Source organism: Polistes fuscatus, unplaced genomic scaffold (assembly GCF_010416935.1).
Source record: "Polistes fuscatus isolate 324 unplaced genomic scaffold, CU_Pfus_HIC Scaffold14, whole genome shotgun sequence".
Lineage (NCBI taxonomy): Eukaryota > Metazoa > Arthropoda > Insecta > Hymenoptera > Vespidae > Polistes > Polistes fuscatus.
Window position 1 is genome coordinate 1,017,839 of NW_025113042.1, and position 24,061 is coordinate 1,041,899.

The 24,061-nt window shown below is 35.7% G+C and overlaps 1 protein-coding gene across 1 annotated transcript; it reads right to left on the minus strand.

Moving 5' to 3' along the window:
- Positions 1-21,839: 21,839 nt before the first annotated feature.
- On the minus strand, positions 21,840-23,197 carry LOC122514297 (EF-hand calcium-binding domain-containing protein 1-like). The gene is made up of 5 exons (XM_043631028.1): positions 23,071-23,197; positions 22,829-22,989; positions 22,674-22,754; positions 22,479-22,589; positions 21,840-22,412 (listed from the first exon to the last, which is right to left on the minus strand). Exons 1-5 carry the CDS (start codon positions 23,195-23,197, stop codon positions 22,224-22,226), a joined length of 669 nt encoding a protein of 222 aa, XP_043486963.1. The 3' UTR covers positions 21,840-22,223.
- Between the last annotated feature and the right edge of the window lie 864 nt (positions 23,198-24,061).

A 24,061-nucleotide genomic window follows, 5' to 3' on the forward strand; every position in this document is an offset into this window, starting at 1 on the left:
CTACTTTTTTTCTTTTGTTTTTTTTTATTATCAAACGAGATCAGAAATTATCTCTTATCAAATCGAATAATTTCTAAAGATCGTCCCTAATGTTTAAATGTTTGTTTGTTTTTTTATCTGCTTTACTTTATCGTAGATTTAAATTCATCTCTCTTTTTTTCTTCTCTTTTTCTTTGTTAACGACGTGAGATATCAGTTTCAAATGATCTCTCTCATACGTTAAAACGTAGGTAACTCAATTAAGTTTGTAGATAATATTTGAAAAGTAAACGTTAATTAGAATTGTTATTATCTCGTGTTAAAAATGAGAAAAATAGATGAGAGAAAATAAGATTCTTTTTTGGTAGAAAATCAGGAAACGTTTTTGAAGAAGAAGAAGAAGAAGAAGAAGAAGAAGAAGAAACTAAATCTCTCGTTGTTATTTAATCGATCATTTAACGCATTTGGCTTTCCCCGTGATTAGTAGTATGTACATTCAAGGAGAGATTTCTCGTTTTCTAATGCAAGTCTCTGCGGGTAGAAGAAGGCGATAAATTAATACCGATACGGTCTACGATAAAGTAAAGGAAGGAGAACTAACTCGATTTAGAAGCTAAACGAAGTATCGAAGTATCAGGTAAGAATGAATTGCGGGCGCGTGTTCCTTAGCGGAAAACGAAGAAGGATGGGGCGCAGGTGTAAATGCCAATAGGCCTAACTAGCTGGACGAGAGTAAATACCATCGGTAGCTGAGTTTGCCTATCGTAATAACTCGAAATTATATTTTGCATATGGATTTATTACCTAGGAGAAATTTATCTTTCTTTCATTAATCTAATCTGTGTGGTAGCTTTTTACATTCATCGAATCTTATATATACGTTGAATATTTCAACAAAAAAATATTATTTACAAATATTTCCACCGATAGATCTTTATAGTTCGTATAAATCAAAATGTTCCTCTTCAAATTATTCGTAATTGCGTGATACGATTTAAAAGTGACGTTACTAGAGATTATTCTGTAATATTCGATTAGATATGTTTAGAAATTACGGACAATTTTTCTATCAAATATCTTAAATGTTAATCGCATTGAAATAACGATTGATAGTAAAAATACGCTGTTTCTTTTTTTTTTGGTTTTGTTTTTCCTTTCGCGAATCGAATCCAATCGAGATAGACAGCAGAGATATCGTTGAATGTATGTATCGTTGAAAAACAATTGGAATTTTTTTCCACGCGAAGGGGGAAGGGTAGGAAGAAGAAGACTAAGATGAAGAAGAAGAAAGCAGAGAGGTCCTCCTCGTTCGTCCTCGGCGAACCATGACGGACGTGGCAGGACCACCAAGGCTTCATTCTTCTTTCAACATCAGCGAGTCTTCAAAATCGATTAGTTAGCGTCGAACGGAGCGATTTTCACGGACCTCGTGCGCCCCCACCGTGGGAGAATTAATCCGCGATCCCATTGTTAAGAGAAATTTTATTCGTTCGTTCTTATTCGATCACCGTACCAAACCCGTGATTCCGTTTCAAACGTTTTTATAAAAAGCAAAAAAAAATCATTCGTTATTAAGTAAGTCAATTGTCACGGGTGGCACGCTCGTGGCTACACCCGTGATAATCGCAATTTTCTCCTATCTCGTTTTATTCCAATGGATTCGAATTCATCCCGATTTTCTTCTTTCATCGGTAATCGTTCGAACAGAAAAGGAAATGTTTTTTTAATTTTATTTTATTTTTAACATTAAATCTATCACGCGGTCAAATGACTGGGTCCTGCAATTTATAACAATGTTGTAATTTGTCGAATAAAAAATGTAGTGAAATGTGTTGCACATTATTCATTTCTAAATGTGAGAAGATATATTCTTCGTTATTCAATTGGTTAAAATCTCATTTTATGTTAATATATGTGTTATTTTTTAAAACGATCATTTGACCACTCACGATTGGAATAAGTATATCGTGCACTGGTAAGTTTAGTGTTAAATTTACGACTAATTTTTCTGAACATACCTGTTGGAAGAATTCGTGAGTTTAGATATTTGTTTTTCGTTTCATTTAAATATTCAATATTTATCCAAGCAAAATTATAGGATGGGTGCGTTTGAAATATCATTTTGATTATACTTAAAGATGTAGAAATGTATTCGAGCGTATTCTAAATTCGTATTTAGATAACAAGGTTAGATAAAAAGAAAAGAAAAAGAAAAGAAAAAAAAAAGAAAGAAAGAAAGAAAGAAAAAATACGATATCTGTTTCTTAAGCATCACGAGTGGTTGTTGTTCCCTTCGGAAGAAGAAAAAGGGCGTATGGCGAAAAAGTGGGCCGTTGTGAAATCTGAAATTATGCAGATTGCAGCCCTTGCAACCGTGAATTTTGATGGCTCTCTGTGCTCTAGATTAATATTAATTTAATTCTCGACTCGCGGCTATAAAACGGGAGGCTGTAACCATCCGACTTCCTTTGAAAAAAGGGATGCATCTATTTTTTTATTTTTCATATAGCCAAGAGTAAGAGAGAGAGAGAGAGAGAAAGACCCAATGATTAAGCGAACATACGTTGGGTCCAGTTGTTCGGCAAAGAAGAACAAGAACAACAACAACTTCCTTCATGAATCCCTTAAGTTTTGCGTCTATTCGAGATTATTTTGCTAAAAAAGAAAAAAAGAAACAAAATGGAAGAATTAAAAATCTAATGGTAAGAAAAGAATTTGAGGAATTCGAAGAAACTCGATTGGTGGTAGGAGTTAATTCGAAGCATAAACGATTTTTCACGGCGTTTCTCACGGCGGCAAATCGAACGGGAGGTGAGGAGAGAGGGGGATTGAAACGGAGGCAGTTGAGATCGATTAATCGAAGTCCGTGGTATAACGCGCAACGAGATTTCTTGGACGGTGTGGGAACGAGGAAGTGAAACTTGTAGATCACGAGCTCATGACTAACAGCGTCGGCATTAAAGATCCGATTCACGGTGTTGGTTGCCTTGGGCCATAAGTGAGCCGTCTATCGTAGTTAAACTGGACATTTACTAGTTTACAGTGAACACACTCGTGTACGATATCACTTGATATTCATTATCTAAACTTTCTCATAGAAAATTTTCATTAGCATATAATCGATCGATTTTTAATTAACGTACCTACGCAACGCAATGAAACGTTGAATAAAAAAAAAAAAAAATCAATGAATAATCTTTCGAAATCACATAACGCTTTTCTGGTCATTCATACAGTTGCATTATAATAATATTCGTGGTATATTTCAAACGTGAAAGTATAATCAAATTTCAATCAGAAAATGAACTAAGCTCCTATAAGCAGACCACCCGACGATCGAGCCTGCATTTCGCAGGGTCTAAACCTGTTCGATAAAATCTACACCGATTTTCTGGTTTTTTTTTTTCTTTTCCGTAGAATTATCAAAATTATCGTTAATCTTTTTTATAAATGGTACAGAGTCCTGAGATAAAATGATATTAACACAAGAAGCAAATATAATTAGGAGAACAATTTTCAAAGTGTAATATACGTAAGTAAAAACGAACGGAAAAAAAAATGGAAAGAAAAGAAGGGGAGAATTCCTACTGAAAAGGAACACTTTCTTTATCGACTCGCATTGGCTTGCAAAGTTGGTAAAGGTAAAAAATGGTGATTGCAAAAGAGGAATGCGAACGAGCTGCGGTGTAAACGGAATCTCATTAGCCATTGCAAGGTAAATCTCGCTTTATGGTGGTGGTATAGAAAGAGAGAGAGAGAGTGGGAGTAGTGGTGGGGGTGTGTGGAGGGGCGTAAACGCGTAAAAGCGCTGAGTACACTCGGACACGCGAGATGCGTGAGCCGTGACAGTGCAGGTTCGTAGCGTGACCCCAACAGACGCACCTGCCTGACCTCAGTTTGCCTTCGTGCAACCACGTGCACGAACTTGGCTATGGTGGTAAAGAGAGGGAGAGGATTCAGAGGAAGAGGAAGAGAAAAGACCTCTACGTACTCTCGGTCCAACCACCTCCTGCAATTCTCAGCTACCCACGCGAGTCTTTATTTCTTTCTTTCTCTCTCTCTCTCTCTCTCTCTCTCTTTCATACACACACACACATACTTTCTCTCTGTCTCTCTTTCTCTGTACGCAATACTTATGCAATTCCAAGAAATATACCCGAGGGCTCATGACCTGGACGTTCTTCATCTCGAAGAAAAGGGCACGATTTCATATACGATATATTTTTTCTCTTTTCACAATTTTTCTTTTCTTTCTTAGTACAAGGATATTCGAATAATTTTGAATATTGATTCGGTAATATTCAGTTTTCTTTCTCTTTTCTTTTTTTTTTTCTTTTTTATGTATGTTTTAATGAGCCAGAGAGAATCAGAACGATGGATATTTTGTTTTATTTTGTAACTTGTTTGTTTAATTTATTTTAATATTCGTAAAATCTCGTGACGAAGTATTCTGAAGTATTACGTAATACAGTATAAATGACTAAAAGCATTGATTATGAAATATAATTAAAATTAAATACATCGTTATTAATGTCTTTTAATGGAACTTGGAAACAACTCGGTTGTCGCATTTTCGTGTACTATGATTTAATTAATTTAGTAAATCATTTGTTTTACGTTTTACGTTGAAATTGTTGTTCGAATGTTGTTTGTATTCGTTATTTTGTCAAAATTAATTACGAGATACAGTTCTCCGATTTTCACGTGTTCAAACATTTTATAATATTCGTAAACACGTATATGCATGCGCGTTAAATATTATATTATCAACGGAATATTGCAATTTCTTACAGGAATTTTGCAAAAGAGTGTTAATAAATTAGTACCGTTAACAATCGGTAATTTAAAAGATAAAATTATTAACAACGATTCGTTAGAAAACAATATTTTCGCAGTGCTTTCGAGTGTCATTAAAATGAAACGTTCGTTCGTTCGTTCGTTCGTCAAATATGCATACGTAAGAGAGAAATAAATAAAGAAAGAAAGAGAGAGAGAAAGATAGGAAGAAATAAAGAGGAAAGGATTAGCGGTACTCGAATTACATTGAGCGGCACGCTTTTAACATTTCCGCATTTTTTTCAGCTTCGTGAAACGCGACACCATCACGATTCCGACATGTTGCTTTCTTATTTTTCGCGTGTTATAAAATTACATCTCGGTGAGCTCGAGCAACCCCCCCTTTAGTAGATTCACCGATACATCTCGTATAATCGCATCGTGATACGTTATAGAGAAGAAATTTGAAGTAAAATTTCGAAAATTTATCGTCATAGTATAGATAATAAACGACTTTATCTCCCGTAATTAATTAAACGTAGAAATGTATGATTCATTTTTCTAAAAGATTCATAATACAAATTTCATTAAACGTAATATCATAACGATCGGTTTGAAATGATGATTAATCTAAAGCGCCAAGGCCTTTAATCACGGCTAATAGAAAAATTTTAATTAACGACGTATATCGGGTTACCGATAATCTTTGATGTTGAACAAAATTACGAGTCTCTAATTCGGCACGCAACGCGAGGTAGGTACAAAAGTGGTAATTCTTCGCACTTAAACAGGGAGCTCATGCTCGTAAGAGGATAAAATTGAAACGGAAAAAAAGAAAAAGTAACGAAACTGAAAAGAGATAAAAATAAAAATAAAAATAAAAATGAAAAAGAAAGAGCCGTGAATTGATCCGCCGTTGAAGGCAAAGAACGTTAAATTGATTTAAGTTCGTGTGCACGAAAAGTACGTTTAAAAAGTGTAGAAAGGAAGGAAGGAAGGAAGGTGGTGGTGGTGGTGGTGGTGGTGGTGGTGGTGCGTTCGATCGAACGAACGAACCAGACACTGGCCAGACGCTTTATGATGATTGGAATTTTACGGGACACAGTGTATATATCGTCGTCACACCCTCGCGTACGATGCAAGCTAACATAAGAGAAATCTTTTTGCGCGAACATCAAGCGTGCCAGGATTATTAAGGTTTCTTCGTAATTATCCGCAAGATCGTTCCTCGGATTAGAAAATCTTAATTAAAATTTAACGGCCACTAATTTTTGGTGGTACCCACGTGACGGGTATATTGACGACTTCGTTAAAAGCTTTCATTATAAACGTTCTCTAGGCTTCTATTATTTTTTGTTTTATGTTTTTTCATTTAATCGAGACTTATCAATCATTAATGATCGTTTTGAAAAAATTTGATGATCGTTTAACTTGTAATTATTCAGACTATCTTGATTGGTTATAATAGTAACGATTATTATATTAATTTTTAATTATATTTCAGACAATTAATTCTCTAATATAATAGAACAGGCTTGTCCCAAAAAAAAGAAGTCATAAATTTACAAATTTAATGAAATTGCGATTAAAAATACTATTTACAAATATTACAAATATAATTTTTGAATATGCTATTCATTTATAAACGATTAATTAACGAATTAAATACGTTCTTTGGTAATGAGAGATTTCATAATCATGTTGCTGTCTTTTCTTTTATTTTTATAATCAACAATTTATGAATTAATAAAGTTAACATTACTTATATAATCTACATTTTCTTGCTCATCAGCTATCGATAGCGTTAGTATATTTTATGTGCTGCCTAAAACAACCGGTCTTCTTTCAATTTAGCCCAGGAATATTCAAAATTTGGACACCCCACGTGTAATAGAAAATGGAAGAATGATCTGAACTATTTTACGCCTGCGACATGCAACCGGTCGGGCATGGATGCAATTTATGTTTCCTAGGACACACATATTTTGAAGGAATATTAAATAAATGATTATACAAATTTGATGGAATATATTCTGTTACTTTAATAAATTATCTTTTACGATTGAACGTAATTACAAAAAATGATCAAATAAAAATATTCTAAATAATAATATAATGTTGAATTATAATGAGTTTCGTATATCACGGTGAAACTCAATAAAGAAAGCATCGATTACCATATCATTGAATTGAAGAGAATAAACCAGGACGCACCGAATAAAGAAAGAAGAAAGAAATAAATAAAGGAAGGAAGGAAGGAAGGAGAGAGAATCGAACGAGCAACCTTAATTCAGAAGGTAAAAGAAAAAAGTAAAATAAGAAATACTCTGAGGAAAAAATCGATGTATCGAAGATCGTGCATCGATCGGTTTGGATCTCTCGGCTCGGCGTACTTTTGATTTTCGAACGTTTCACCTGGTGCTCGGTTGACCCATTGACTCCCCACGTCAAGTACGTTCGGACAGGCAAGTAAGCGAGATCGAAAGAAAAAGAGAGAATGGAAGATAGAATGTATGAGAGAATGTAAGAGGGAAAGAGAAAGAGAAAAAGAAGGGTTGGAGAGAAGGTTATGAAGCAGCCGAGGATCAGGAAAATAAGAAGAGGGCATGATTTATAATGGTGTAATGGGAGCGTCGAGATGATACGGCTGTTATTGTTGCTTCGGGGCGTTATTGCAACGGGTCTGACCTCGAACTGCATCCCGACGAGAACGAGACTAGATGATCTCTCTTCATAAGAGATCGAATCATGATCCACGTCGTCGAGTGATCTTTGATCATCCTCGAACAAAACCAGGAGGACATATTCTTTATTTCTTTTTCTTATTCTTCTTATCCTTCTTCTTCTTCTTCTTCTTCTTCTACTTCTACTTCTACTTCAATCAATAACGAAATAATATATGATAATTATGATTGTTCTAATGTTATGATCATCGTATAATGATAGTTTAGGATTTTCAATTAAATATTTTTCTCCGTTCTTCTCTTCTTTCAATATTTATACTTAAAGAGTTTAATTTCGTAAAAGGTAATTGTTACTCTCTTTTCTTCTTTATTTTCTTTCTTTTTTTTTTATCGTTTTTTCTTTCTTTTATTCCACGGTATATACTTTTACTTGAAAACACGAGGAGGAGGAAGGCATCAAGACGTATTACAGGGATATACCAGTGGAAGCTGTATACGGTGTATCGCAATTCCGAGGTCGAAAATTAATTTTAAAATACCGGATACTACCACGCCGTGGTGCCGTAGGCTTGCTTTTACTATTTCTCTTCCGTAAACGCGTTCGCGACGAAGGTTATTACCGTAATGACGTGGCCCACGTACAATTAAGTACATTTATTATTGGGTAAGTAGCGTTCGCTTTAAAGAGCACGCTTTAACGTTCACGTAAGCGCAATTTCTCCGAGTAATTCGCAAAAAGAGAGAGAAAGAGAGAGAATAAGAGAGAGAGAGAAAGAAGGAGAGAGAGAGAGAAGGTCCTCATCGAACCTTCGGAAATTATTTTGCAGTCGACTCTCGTCTACCGAACGAGTACTATAATTTATCGAATAATTTATAGAACCACAAGCAGTAGGAGGTAGGAGGAGGAGGAGGAGGAGGAGGAAAGGGCCTTCCGTGGTTTTCAAATATTTCTCACTGGTATTTACGCGTTTAATAAATTAGCTTTACGTTGTAATCAATTCGATCATCATTTCCAGTGGACTAAAATTATCCGATGATCCACGCGATCGATACGTTGCGATACTGCATTTGGTGTACCGCGTTGGATCTAAAGGAATTTAGTTTTTTTTTTAATTAGTTTGCCCTTTGGGTTGGGCCAGCTCTTTTGTTTTTCAACCATTAGATACTGTGACAATGTAAAATTCGGTCTTATTTTAAAACGAGTAAACGTTAAGTAGCTTTCGAAAAAATTAACACTCGGTATTACTCAGACTTTTATAGTTATTCGGAATTTCAAGGAAGTCGAACGCTTTCCAATTTGATTTTAATGATCATTTGGTCAAGAAAAACGAACGAGTTTTGATCGTTGTTGAATCTTTACTTATACTTTTTCGATGCCATTGTCGAATATTCGTAACTTAGAGTTAAAGTATCACTATTATTATTATTATTTAGTATCCATTAATATCGTTGCTATATTCTGTAAGGGGGAAGTCCACCGTCTGTGTTTGGATTAGAAATTACGATTCCATTATTCATCATTTCGGCAGCTGGTCGTGCTTCTTCGAATTAGAAAACTTTTCAGGTAATAACCCGTGGCACTCGAATTGTCGAGGAGACTATATGTTTGCAATTTTCATCTTATATTTTCTTTCCTTTTATTTTCTTTTTTTTTCTTTTTTTTTTTTCTTTACTCTAGCGATCCACGACGAGTATTTCTTTCGGAAGAAGAGAGACGACTAGTCTAACGATTCGTTTTTCTATGCCGCATCCCTTTTTTCCGCTATATTGAGCACTGTTCCGCATCGAAGATATTGTCCATTCGACTATTTCATAAATAACTATTATTGTAGAACGTTTTTGAGTGAACGTTGAAAACCCCCTTTAGCTTACTTTCTTTCTTTCATGTTTTACATTGGAAGAACTCTACGAGCCATCATATTTTTTCTAAGACCTTAGATTACGCATTTTTTCCTCGGGACACGTTTTGGCCTCTTGTCAAATGTCATTCTATATTCAATCAATTCCTCTTGGATCCACGTGAAAGAAAAATTTCTTATATGATTGTATAAGAAAGTATAGAAGAGAGATAGAAAGAGAGAGAGAGAGAGAGAGAGAAAGGGAGAAAGAGATGATTCGTAAAAGTGCTCGACAAGCATGAACTCTGAAAATTCCTCTCTTGTTGCATTTCGATATTAGTTACGAATAGTTGATATTGTATTCCAACTTTAGCATTCTGAAGGAATGCGAACTATGCAACAACGGGTCTGAAGTGAACCCCGTATATCAGCTTTTTCGTTTACGAATGAAATTCACGTTCGTAGAATAAAGGAATCATACAAATGCGATTAACAGTAGTAAATTTATTACTGGCTTAGAACGAGGAAGTTAACGTTGCCGGAATTGTTTTTGTTGAAATATTCATACCCGATAGGAAGAATAAAAAAGAGAAAATAAGAAGAAGAAGAAGAAAAAATGAAAAAGAAGAAGAAAAAATGAAAAAACAAAAAACAAAAGAGAAGGTGAGAGAAATCATTTAAAACACTGAGCGAGAGAAAGGTACAAAAATCTTGGAGAATTTGTATTTTAGCTTTCATTATACATCATAGATAGAGTTCGATCGATCACCGTGTTAAAACTCCGCCTTCTTCATCGTCTCTTATCTACCTGAGTTATTATACAAAGTTGAAGAAAGATACGACGGTGAATGAAATTCTTCGAATATCGAAACTGAACTCATGGAAATATCTCGAATAATCCTATCGTCGTATTTTCATATAACTCGATTTTCATGCTTGTAGAGTATAATATTACAGAGTCTCGATATTATAATCGATCATTCTTACCGACAAGACATTCTAATAACTATGATTGATAAGTTATCGTATCACTGTTCCCTTCGGATGTATAAAGATTGAGTCATTTTCCAGATTTCACAAGATATTCACCTGGAGCATATGCAGTCTCCTCTTGGATATCCTGGAATGCAGTATCAATCCCAGGGACCGATCATTTTCGAGCTTGCGAGAAAATTACACATTCCACTCTGGCCGTTGGGTGAGCACGCACGAGCTTCTCTCTCTCTCTTTGCCTTTCTTTTTTATCTCAATACTCTCTCCTGGTCGGTACGGTAGGCTACGTGATTACCAGCAGCCTCCGTGGCAGCGGACCCACGAGGGCCCAAAGGTCGAGGGTCGGCCCGCCTCGGCTTACCGGGTAGACTGCGCGAGTAATTGCAGCAAACTGCAATCCCAGGAAACCGCATCCTGTCCTGACTACACGAAAAATCGAGCGTGCCACGTGAATGGGCACGGTATATGTTGTTAAAGTTCTTACCGACTCTCACGGATTTTACGATAAAGAAAACGAGACACAAATATATTCGTACAATGTTTTCTTTCTTTTGTTTTTTTTTCTTCTTTTTTGGAGTAATCTACGAATTAATCGCGAATATAAATAAACGTAAACTATTTTTCTTGTTAGACAGAGAGTCATTGTTTCTTTTGCTTAGATGAGATATTGAAAAATAATATCCAATATTCTCATCACGTCATATCAAAGTATCGTATAATCATAATATAGTTTTCTATGGTATATCAAAAAGTGTAAGAAACCTTATCTAATTGGAATCGATGGTAGATGATCACGAGGAAGTGCTATATCATTTTTGATATCCTGTTAGGCAGAAATCGCGGCAATAGGGTATGAACGTTAAGTAACGAGCTCCCGATGAAGAGTAATGTAGTAAGGCTTTATTGTAATCATGTAATTCGCGCGAGGCCAATCGCGGTTGAGGGTAAAGCTTGCTCGTGTTGGCATCCATCTTTCTTACTCTTTTCTTCTTTCTTACTTTATTTCTTATTTTATTTCTTACCATCTTACCTTCCTTCGTATTTCACTCTCTTCTTTCTCCAGTTTTACCATCGAGCTAATCGACCTCTCGTCTCTCCCGATATCTTCTCCCCCTTCCTACTTTTCTTCCTGGCCTCGATATCCGGTAAGGCGTATACATATACACGCTTCTGACGTCGGTAATAATAATTATCGATCGTTTCCGTGCGATCAACTCGGCCAAAGAGGTCTTGCCTCGTCGAGGTCAAAAGTTAACGCAAAACCAACCTCGGTTCTTTCGAGAAACACCCAAGAAAGAATAAGAGGGAGAGAGAGATGTATATATAGCAGCATGATTTCAACTAAATTATAATATTCATCTTGTAAAATCTTTGTATATATTTATAAATATTTAAGTGTGATCTTTAATATATTTGAAATATAATTATTAGGATGTCATCGATAAATGATTAATAGATTATTTGTCATATTAATAATATAGATTATTAGATATATAGTAGCATGATTTCAACTAAATTATAATATTCATCTTGTAAAATCTCAGAGACCGTCTGTATATATTTATAAATATTTAAATGTGATCTTTAATATATTTGAAATATAATTATTAGGATGTCATCGATAAATGATTAATAGATTATTTGTCGTTAGCTTTAATTACGTACAATTGATGCGCGAAATATATTATTGTCGATCTTTTGGAGGCGTGGACAAAAGGTTCGTAACGAGAAAGAACGAGAGAGAGAGAGAGAGGAAGAAAAAATAATATTTGTAAAATGAAGATTTTGTTCGTGACGCCTCGAAGGCATCACGCGAACATTCGTGCACATCACCTGCCGCAATTTACGTAAGTGAAACTTTAAAACGAAATTATTAATAACAAGCTCATATATGAGCAGTGAGTTGTTGCGAGTACTTATCTCTCGTTGAAAAGGGGTTAACAAACGTTATTGCTGAAATACAAATAAGAGAATTTTCGTTAAATACTGTACGTCTCTTTTTCTTACCGTTAGATTTGTATTATCATTATTCAAATGACTCGACAAATTTTTATTATTTGACACGTTTATTTCCTATTAGAGAAACTTCCTTAAACATTAACTCTCGTAGAAAGATGAGAATTATTACGAAAATATATAATAGTTGTTTCGGTGAATCATCAAAACGCGCGTTAGTTCCGCGATGTTAAAGATGAGAAAAATTCTAATGTCGAAGCTGAAATCATCGTGTAACCGTGAATATATAGAAAACATTTTCTAAAGTCTGCCTCGAGGTGGTTATTTTACAATCGTCCAATCGATAGATATTTATTTGAAACGCGTGACGACATCGACATAATGCAATGCTAACGATTCTTCTTACATTCGTTCGTTCATTCGTTCATTCGTTTGTACGTTCTTCTCGTTCGTCGTATCTCGCAGGAACTTGAAAATAAATGACGTAGTTCGTGGCACCCTGCAGAGTGACGTACAGATAGAGGGATGAGTTTTTAGGGGCAAACCGGACGCTATATTTAACGCGTTGCACGTGTCAGCCTACAAGCTCCGGCTTATTATACACGATTAGCGTTTTAGGAGAAAGAAAAGACAAAAAATAAAAAGGTGAACTATCGCGTTAAATTCGAATTAAATCCAAAATTAATATTATCCGATTTTTCTCTTACACAGAGATATACTTTCATAATCATATTTTTGTTTATCCAAATATAATATTTCCAACGAATTCCGTCAAATATAAATTTACCAATTTCCCAAAATATTTCAATGATCGAAACGATCAATCTTATATCAAACTATATCTAATCATAGAAATATACAACTTATACATCCCTAAATCGAAATAGTTTCTTCCATCTCTCAATCGGAATTCGTGAACGAACAAGTTCTTACATTAGATGAAAACTTTAGCGGTAGGAGGTACTCCCAAAAGACTGTGAAGTCTGCGAAAGAAAAATTTCATTCGAAATAGAATGAGGGAGAAAAGTTAGGTGGGGGGGGGTATCTAACAGGATTGAATATAAAAGTAAGAAGATTGGTCGGTCTCGTAGGTAGGTAAGAAGGTTTCGTAGAAGGTGGACAACAACAGGGCAGGAAGGGGGGAGAGGAGAGGGTCGGGTGAGGATCGGGGGGGGGGGACTTGACGCGGAGGCCGGTCCTAAATTGCGATTGATATGCAAATCGTTGGCATCATTAGCACCATGGTTGGCGCGAGCGAGTGAGCGGCAAACGAGTGAAAGGACGAAAGAGTGAAAAAGAAAAAAAAAAGGAAGATAGGACGAGAAGTAGGAGGTGTGACCGTTGGTTCGAGCGGAGGGATTCAAAGGGTGCCCTCCCGCGTATTCATTCCTCGCCACCGAATAAAGAAAGAAAGTTGGAATAAAGAAGGAGGCAGTAGTCCTCCTATTTCTTTCTTTCTTGTTCCTTTTCTTTCTTTGGTAGTGGTCATCGGTCGTTAAAGTGAAAAATTACGCTTTCGTGCGATTGTCGTCATCCTTCCATCCGTCGTAACGCTGTATGCCGAGATCGAAACGGTTGCATCTGCAGGAGGAGGACGACCACGACGACGATGATAATGATGATGATGATGATGGTCAGCTGTAGGGTCAAACCAATTAGACTCTCTCGTGAGAAAGCATAGGGGAAGGGGGTGGAGACTACTACTAATAATACTACTACTACTACTACTACTACTGCTGCTACTATTACTTCTACTATAATAATATTTCTGCTTCAGTTACACTCTTTCCTGCTACCGAGTACAATGGCTCTGGAATATAAATAGCCACTGACGAGAAATTCCTAGGGATTAATAATCGGCCTAACTGGTCTGTTTCCTCCCTAGTACTCAACGGTTTTCTCATTTTCACACGACATTTGCTTTTTTACGTAGATCACTTTGTTTCTTTTATATCTCAATCTGTTTCCATATATATTGGATTGGCAATTAAGCGAGTGCGATTATTTTAACGAAAACCTATATATTTACAGGGGGGAGGAAGGGAAATGATTATTCGAGTAAAATTGAATGTTTCCTATACACGTTCTTAATTTTTTTCTTATTTTCTTCTACACTCTCGAACGAATGAAACGAAATAAATAGATAGATAGATAGATAGAATATTATTATTTAAGAAAGGATAGTCATTTCCTATATTATCACGTGTTAATAATTAATTATATTACGATAAGTATATGTATAGGTCTACGAATAAATGTATTTAGTATTACACGAATCTTCTGTATTGTGTTGGGGTTGAAAACCCGAAAAAATCGGCACACCGAAAAATTGGCACATTTTAAATTTATTTTAATAATTTATTTATACAAAGAGACTTGTAGATTTTTATTAAAGTTACCATACTCGCTTAGTTTCCAACCCAATAGTTGGTGAGGTAATACATTTGCTTAGATTTTTATTTTCAAAGTTGTACTTCTGATTATGACAGATTTTTTAATAATAACTATAATTATGAATTATTTTGTAATAGTTACGAATTCAATGCATAGTTAATACTTTTTAATATTGAAATGTATCCTATTACGTTGTAAAAGGTATAATCGATCTTAGCCTCTAATTATCTGTCACGAAAAAAGAAAAGTTGAAAACGGGTAGGATCGTTTTTCTGGTTAAATCGATGGGAAGTGGAATAGTCGGAGAAGGTAACGATTTGATGTTAGGATCTTAGAATATCACGAGAGAGAATCCATGGCGTTCATCTTCGATCTAAAGATTCTTCAGTAATTATCGTGTTAGTTACGCTCGAGCGAACGAAGCACAGCTTCATTCCGGATCCGGGCTGCGGCAGGGACACACAGCGGGAATAATGAACGTACTTCTGGTATTTAGCGTGAGGAATGGCGCATGTCAGCGTGATAAATAAACTCGGTTTCTCGCTGTATTTTATTGCGAGAATAGCGCGCGCGCGCGCGCGCACAAATATGGAGAGAAAGAAAGAAAGGGGTTAGCGAGGACGGGATTAGCAGAAGCGGAGGCAAAAACACAGATGGTTTTCTACGCGAGGAAATATTCGGACTTCCGAGCGAGAATATCCTCTTGGGAATAATTAGAGTCATTCGTTTTGTCACTGGAAAAGTGGAAAAAAAAAAGAGAGAAAGAGCGAGAAAGAACAAAGTTTCATTTGTTCCACTCTTTTGTACAGTTAATTGCACACATATCCATATTTGGAATAAAAAAATATACGTTTTACATAACCACGTGAAATATCTACTATATTGTAAAATATAATGTTAGAGGGAAGATAATATTGTAGAGAAAGAAAATGCTTTTGTTAGATGCAAAATATTTTCATTTTGAAATACAGATAGTCACTTAGAGTATAATGCGTGTATACGGTTATGCGATAAAACATTATTTCGAATAGGGTTGGGTAAATATGTTAGCGAAGTAATAATCGTATATCATAATCATTGGTGTTGGTGTAAAGTTGGAAATTTTATTTTTTTTAAAAAAGAATTAAAGCAAGATCTACGATCGAATCTTGAAACTTTTAAGATCTCGTACATTATTGGTGTAAAAGGTAACGGGGATTGAGTAAAGGATGAAAGAGAAGGAAAGAGTGAGAGAGAGAGAGAGAGAGAGTTATCTTCATTCCAAGATTACTGGATGACTTTAAGAACTCTTTCTAGAAAAGACGTCCATCCTTTTTAACCTAAAACCATAAATCAAGGTAGAACGTATTTCAAGATGACGAAGGAAAGAAGGTCAGACGCGTCATTTCTTCTATCCTAGTCAAAATGTTTTTCTTCTTCGTTTCCATTTTTTTTTCCTTTCTTAACGTATCCGCCTCATTATGCTAATCCCTCCGTATTTGAAATCTCATGACAGAGACAGTCGACCTACGTCGTCAAAATCCTGTTGTTTCCCCCCCTTTTAACCAAACTTATCCTGACAGGATATGATTTATCTTGCGAGGAGACTCGAATTACTTAGAATGGAATTTCAACTTGTTTTAAAATAATAATTCCCTTTATAGAGAAATCATATATTTTCCTTTCTTTTTTTTTGCGTCTGAGTCTTATCGCGTAAAGAAATTTGATTTTCATTCGAGCCAAACTAGGGTAAAGAAATATCATAGGTAATCTCTCGATTAAATACGATACGATACGAAGGGTCCTCTGTAACTATTGTTCGTGATCCTTTTAGAAATATTATACAACGTAACTTAGATCGATGGTGTGGCATCGATTTCGAAACAGTCGTTTCTTTGGAACATTCCTGTTTGTCCTCCTACGGAAATATAAAAAAATTCAAATGCTCCTGCGAAATGGCCGCAAGGTTCTCTAACTCTCTCTCTCTCTCTCTTCCTTTCTCGAAGAAAATCCCATTCGATGAGGGAACCAACCGATCGCACGCTCTCGCGTGAATAGTCTCCTCTTCGTTTTGTAAATCGATAAACCACTTGATATCTATGAATGGTGGGAGCCTAGTTGAGTTACGTGAGCTAGGATAGAGAAAAAAATTAGGACAAAAATGACCGGATGTGGATGACGTTAGAAGGTTCGTGGAAAAATGGATGCTACGCGTTTCGCAGATTCATTTCAAAATGGGGTGCGGGGGGAAGGGGGGATAGAAAAGAAGAAGGAGAAGAAGAAGCAAAAAAAAAAGAACGAAGGAATAGAACTGGAGATCGGACGGGACGCGATAATCCTATTTTGAAAACTCAACCCTCGGGATAAAACCGTGACAAACCCGACACCTTCGGAGATAGTTTATGGCTGTTTCTTTCTCTGTAAAGAATCGTTATTATAACTATTATTATTACTACTACTACTATTACACTATGACTGTCTTTTTCTCCTCCTCATCATCAAAACTTTTTAGTATTTTATTAAAAAAGAAACTTTACGCGTTTCTCCCCTTTTCTCGAAGTAGGGAACTTGCTTGGTTTTTTCTTTACTCTTTTTTTTTTTTGTTTTTTTTTTCTTCTTATTTTTCTCTCCCCTTTTTCATCCAATCGAATATCCTTTTCTACTCTCTTCATTAATTGACTTGGCGAAGTTGAAAAAAAGAATGAAACAACTTACCTTTTCTTTTTTTTTTTTTTCAAGAACAAGGATAACTTTTACGAAAGGAAAATGATTAATTGAATTGCAAAGTCTTAATGGAGTTTTATAAAAAAAAGGAACTTTATATTTCCTTTACTTCGAGGAATGCAATTTAACGAGAAAAATATTCTCTTTTTACCGTGTGTTGTTGTTGTTGTTGTTGTTGTTGTCGTACGTAGCAGTATCTTGAGTATACAAAATATACAATTAAATTCATTAAAAGTGATTGATGATTTATTTTTCATTCGTATAATAAATTTTTTCTCAATCTCTATCTCTCTCTCTCTCCTGCACTCCGTCATCATTTTAAATGAACGTATGAACAATTATGGTGAAATGTCTTTAATTAAATTCACCGTCGAGATCTTCATGGGTTTGATTTCTTCCTTTTTTTATTTTAAATATTTTTATTTTCCTCTTTCTCTCATTTCATGACGAACTTAAAGGCAAATGACTTAATTTGCGAATGACCAACTTTCCTTTGGCAGGGTGGGGATTGGGGGAGGGGAAGAAAAAGAAAAAGATTAAAAAAAATTGACGAAGAAATAAAAAGAGAGGAGAAAAGTTGAAAAGATGAGGGGTCAGAGGAGAGAAGAAGGAAGCGAAGGAAGGCACTCTCCGTTTGTGGTCCAGGACAGGAGAAGGCGGGCATTATGTCAGTCGTCGCGAGGCGTCTTGGGTGAGGTTTGCTTATATCCACCGATTTGCGAGACGTCGGGGAGAAAATTGAATCTGTTCTGCGAAGAAACAAACAGCTGGAAGAGCCGCTGCTTGATTTAATGTGGCCGTCCGTCACGGTGTGCAACGTAACTTTAGTTTCAGCGTTGGGCGAACGAAAGAACGAAGGAGAAAGAAAGAGAAAGAAAGAAAAGGAAAAATAAAGAGAGAGATAAGAAAGAAAAGAAAGAGAAAAAATTGTACATTTTGATTTCTCTCTCTCTTCTCTCTTTATTTCTTTTTCTCTCTGTCTATCACATTTACAAACCCAGAACACGATCTCCAGTACTATCGACTTCGATTTAAATCCGGAGAACAAACCTTTCTCTTTGAATTCGTTCCCCCACGTATGATCGATTCATTTTCATGTGCAGCCAGTCGTGATATAACGCTTTAAATCACGTTCATAGTATAAGAATTTTTCTTCCTTCTCGATATGGCAAAAAGAATGAACTAGACTACGTGGGTGGGTTCTCGTTAAATCCACAAAGTTAACAAACTGTACGAGTCGTTATAGAAATAAGGAAAAAGAAGGAAAATCATCATAGACGAAACCATCGCGTTTCGTATTACGGTAAAAAGAATATGAGAAATAAAAAGGATGATGTTTAAAAAGTCGATAGATAAAACGAGAACGAGAACGGGGTAGGAAACGTAGGGGGAGGAAACGTTGGGAAGTTGGAATAATTGGGGAAGAATAAAAAAGATTAGATAAAAAGTAAGAAGAAAAAAAGGAAGGAAAAGTAGGAAAGAAAAAAAGACAAGGAAAAAGGAACGTAGTTAGGAACGCGATAAATCAGCGGATTCGTTAGCGGGATCTTCCTGAATCCATTTGTCCCAGAGGGCTCGTGTCAGAGCAGATCCCGCTGTTTCGACAAGACGGTGTCGTGTTCGAACGGGTGACCTCATGCTGCTGCTGTTGCTTGCTTGGCTGCTGCTGCTGCTGCCTTCTTCTTCTCCTCCTCCTCCTCCTCCTCCTCCTCCTCCTCCTCCTCCTCCTCTTTCTTATTCATCTTATTTCTGTTCGATTCTAACTAGCGGAACACGTGGGTTCCTCTTCTCGTGCGAAGTAAAGCCGAGTGAAAGAGGAGAGTGAAAGAGAGATGGAAAGGAGGAGGGGGTGGATGGTAAGGGTGAGAGTGTGGGTGACGGTGAGGAGGATGAGAAGGGAAATGCAGAGGGAACGCATCTGCACGCTTCATTGAACATTCCACGCGCGAAACATTGTGCAAGCTTGGCCCTCTTTTACCCCTCTCCCTCTCTCCCTCTCTTTCTTTCTCTCGTTCTTCCATTTTCTTCCTCTCTTTATTCCTTTCCTCTTTGAAAAGCATCGTACGAGTTCTCCTCGTCGTCGTCGTCGTCGTCGTCGTCTTCGTCCTCGTCCTCGTCTTCGTATTTATGGATGCGATTCCGAAAGGCAAACTACACGAGGTCCGTGGCGGGGACACGGTAAACAATATTCTCCTTTAATAAATCAAACGATCTCGCACGATCCACGACGAGTATATATATATATATTTATATAGGTGTAGGTAATGTATATTTCTTGAATTATTCAAGATATCGAGCTAAAGGTTCGTTTCTGATATCTTACTCCTTTTATCATACTTTTCCCATTTACACTCCTTTAATAATTTTTATATGATTATTATTATTATTATTATTCGATATGTATTATTATTTTTTTTGGGAGGGGAGGGGAAGGAACAATTATTTATTACCAATAAATATCTATCTTACCTTTTCGAATAAATATAATATAATATAATATATATAGGAGAAAAAAATCATTGGTTGAAAAATAATATAATAGAAAAAATGAAAGTAGTTTCTTGTTAAACTTCCAAGAGGTACATACTCGAAGATTACGTGTGTGTGTGTGTGTGTGTATATATATATAATATTATATATTTTAGATTTGTGTTATTGAAATTTTTCACATTAATGTTAAATTCGCAATGACAAAAATTGGGATTAATTCTAATTTGAAAAGTATTTTTTTAGATTATTCGAGTAATCCATTCCGAAACGAATCATGATCGAGAATTTATCATACTGGCCAGGATATATCTGTATCAATATAAATATCTTTCGCAAAAGATACTTTCGTAATCGTTCCACACAAGACGAATCGTGCCGGTCGGGTTCCTTTGATGCGTGGGCGTGGGTCACGCAAATCGAATCGGAGCTCGCGTCTCATCATCGCGTTCCGTTCAAATCAACGGTTATCCTCCTTCACCCGAAGCGAGTCTTGTATATATATACACGTTCTCTGATTATAATTTATGTAGATATACATATATCTACGCATATTATGCCATTCGACCTATCAACAATTATATATAACATATATATATATATATTTTTTGTGTCACGTCATCGAATCGATCTTAATAAAAAAAAAATATTCTTAATTTTTAAATATATATAATATAAATATATTATTTTTTATATCACGTGCACAGGATCGACCTTAACAACAAACAAACAAAAATTTGACATACCCACGTTACGAAATTCTTTCGTAATATTCGTCTATCGAGAGATACTCGGAATCATCATAAACGAATCGACTTTTAATAAGAAAATGACATTTAGTACGAGGAAGCTTGTAAAGAATCTCGTTGTCGATAAATAAATAAAAAAACAAACAATAAAAGAGAAGATACGTGTACTATAAAATAATGAAATGTTCTGGTAAACCGAATTTCTCAAGCCTCCCCTCTTACATGGATAGATATTCGGAAGGTACATATAAGTACGAAAAGAGAACATTATATACACGTCAGTAAGGGTCGCGTAGATAGGGTGTTTCATCGTCGACACGCCACGGGCATGTTTTCTCAGCTGGTGCCCTAACTCTCGGACGATCATTCCGCGCAGCTCTCTTTCCCCGTCTCTCTCTTACTCTCTCTCTTGCTCCCACACGCAGACAGATCCTTTCAGGACACGGTCGGCTACCCACAAAGGATTTCGCTTTTCATACGCACGTTATTATACTCTTTACACAATATCGTTCCACCTCCAACCCCCTAAAAAAAGACTTGGTGAAGAGGCGAACACAGACAGACGGAAAGAAAGAAAGAAAGAAAGCAAGAAAGCAACAGAGAGAGAGAATAAATACACTTCCACATAGAAGAAATACTACTCATACATTCTCCACAAACCACCCACGCAAACGCATCTTCTTACCAACTCTTGTAAGTGGAATTTACGGTTGTGTGTTCGGTACTACACAACGAGTATAGTGTTCGAGGCCGTCGTTGCTACACGACGAAAGCTTCGAGAGATTTTCTCCCTTTAATTTGTTGTTATAGCTGCTTGAGAAGTGTTTATGTGTGTATACACATATGCCCGTATACGTGTGCGCATATTGGGCTCGTTCAAACCTCAACGGATCGTCAAACATTCATTATGTTATTCCGTAACACGTTTAACCTAAGGATTTCGCCAACCCAGAATCGAAATACACCCGGAGGAGGAAGGCTTTCTAACGGTGCGCGGTGTTAGACGACTATTCTTTAGATTCTTCTTCAATTTCGTGTTTACTTCAAATCCTTTACTTCTGGTTTTAAAACTCTTTCGATGAATGGCTCGAACTTTTGTCGGTAGGAAATATTTGTATCCTTGGTTCTCTTTCAAATGTTAGGATTCGTGAGAAAATAATAGCTGGATTATCGATAATAATTGTTGTTTGTTTTAAAATTAATTCACGGTATTTTGATTTTGTTATTAATTTAAACGCTACGTGATAAATAATTTTAGAGTTTTTCTTCTTTTTTCTTTTTATATACAAGACGATAAAAGAAATGATAGAAAATCTTTAAATGTTGATGTAAAGTATCTAATAAATGCTATTATAATGCATCATTGACGATTGTTTACGTAGGTAAACGTAGCTACTTTCTCGATCTACTTTTGTAAATCTTTAAAACTCGCTAGAAGGCTAGACCGATGACTTGGAAAACTTAATGGAGCGTTTAGGCGGATATCTTCTGTCTGATTAGAGCAAGTTTGAAGGTTCATTGGCGTGAAAAATAGATGATGTACTTTTAGATACTTCGAGTATGTACCTCTTAGGAAGCTTAACAAAAATCTCTCTACTTTTCATTTTTGCTAATAAATTATTTTTCAACCAATAAATTGTTGTTTCTTTCGTAATTTTTAAACGTTAAATTCGTCCAACTTGATCGGTAAATGTTGTTAAAAATGAGTGTCGTGCATTTCTCGATGGAAATACTGGACCCATGCATTCCAAAAGAGCTTCACCTCTTTCTTTCACTGCTGTACCAAAATCTTGTCTAGAAACGTATCCGTCACGATCTACGTCGAGTTTTTTAATCATCAGGTCTATCAAGTCCTGTAGACAAAAAAAATGTCCAAAGTTAGACGCCCTTACGAATTCTCGTAAAGGTGTAATATTTACTTTGACACCATCGTCTGGATCTTCGTCGGGTGAATGAGCGATCAAACAACCTCTCATCATTGGAAAAATTTGTTCCTTTTTTAATCTATTTGTTTTTAACAAATCGTAAACCTATCGGAGAAATGATCATTAATTTATTATTAATAATTGACAAATATATTTTATAAAAGGAAGAAATCAAATGTTTCGATATACTTTATAAGCAAATTTGGTTCTTTCGTCCAAAGTTCCACGAAGAATGATCGAGAGTGCTTCGATCCAATGATCCATGCGAATCTACAAAATAGATCATTTTTAATAATCATTTTTCGGATCTCGTTGTTAATATCAAATTCATTTTATAATCTCACTTGAAGAGATGTAGTTTTATCTATGGTAGAAAATATTCTGTCGATCAATATATGACGAATATTTTCGGTAAAGTCAAATCCGGAATGAAATATATCGCGAAAAACCGAACGTGTCATTGGACCGCAAGTATTCAACACTTTTCTGTGTATCACAGCCAAAGCTGTGTGTGTGAGCGAATTATAATAATGAATAAATTCGAAATTTGTGCTGGATTTATTCAAATAATTAGAATTTACTTAACCTTCCACCTCTCTGTACGTGAAGTGTGTTTTTCTAGCCATTTTTATAAAGAAATTCTTATGTTTTCTGCGAAAATAATATTCCTTCGACGGTGAATTTAAAGCGCAAATGGGAATTTCAGCTGGCATTTTTCGTAAGTTATAATATTTTTAATTTATTCAATTATGATCGAGAATTAACGAATCGAATTTTTAACAAGAATTTTAATAACCTTAAATACAAAAATATCGAACGAACGATCGATCGTAATATTTTCTTTTTGTTTTTTTTTTTTTCTTATTTGTTTTTCTTATTACATTTGCATAACATAAACTTTTGACACGCGACGAATTTTATCAGTCGCGAATAAAAATATTTAATCGTTCGAAAGGTCGTAATAATATGGGTAATAAAAAAAATCTGGTCAAAGGACGAATAAAATAGAAGTTTATCTTCAAGGTTTGGTTTTAATAAAGAAGTAATAAAAAATAAGGGAGAATAGTTGTGGTTCTCTTTTGCATAATCGTTTTTTGTCCAAGGAGCAGCAACTAAACCGAAATGTTTCGGTATATACCGAAGGACGCGACGATGATTTCTTGAACCATAAGTTTCTTAAATTCGTTTCACCCGGGAGCCGTTCAAGCAACATAAAGGACGACTATAAAGTCTCGCCTAAGTATATCTAATGACATCATTTGCCCGGGAAACGTAATAAACTGGCACAAAGACCTCGAGGAGGATTTCGTCGAGAATGTAAAAACGTAGGAACGGCTTAAAGAAGAATCGTCTTCGTCTCTTCTGGGGTGGGGGGAGAAGGTAGAGGAGGGGTTAGAGAAAAAAAGAACCGAACTTACCTTTTCAATCTTTTTTACTTTTTTTCTTTCGTTTTAATTTTTTTTTCTTTTAATTCAGAAAAGGATTCGTTGGAATTGGGTAGGTCCGAAGGTTTCGAAGAAAAGAATAAAAAAAGAAAAACAATAAAGAAGTTAAAATCGAGTTAGAAATACTTTCAG

Coding starts and splice junctions, on each gene's coding strand:
- LOC122514297 (XM_043631028.1), bottom strand. CDS start 23,197: ATGCCAGCTGAAATTCCCATTTGCGCTTTAAATTCACCGTCGAAGGAA. Junction 22,755..22,828: donor ATAAAACTACATCTCTTCAA/GTGAGATTATAA, acceptor TCTATTTTGTAG/ATTCGCATGGATCATTGGAT. Junction 22,590..22,673: donor GAACCAAATTTGCTTATAAA/GTATATCGAAAC, acceptor TTTCTCCGATAG/GTTTACGATTTGTTAAAAAC.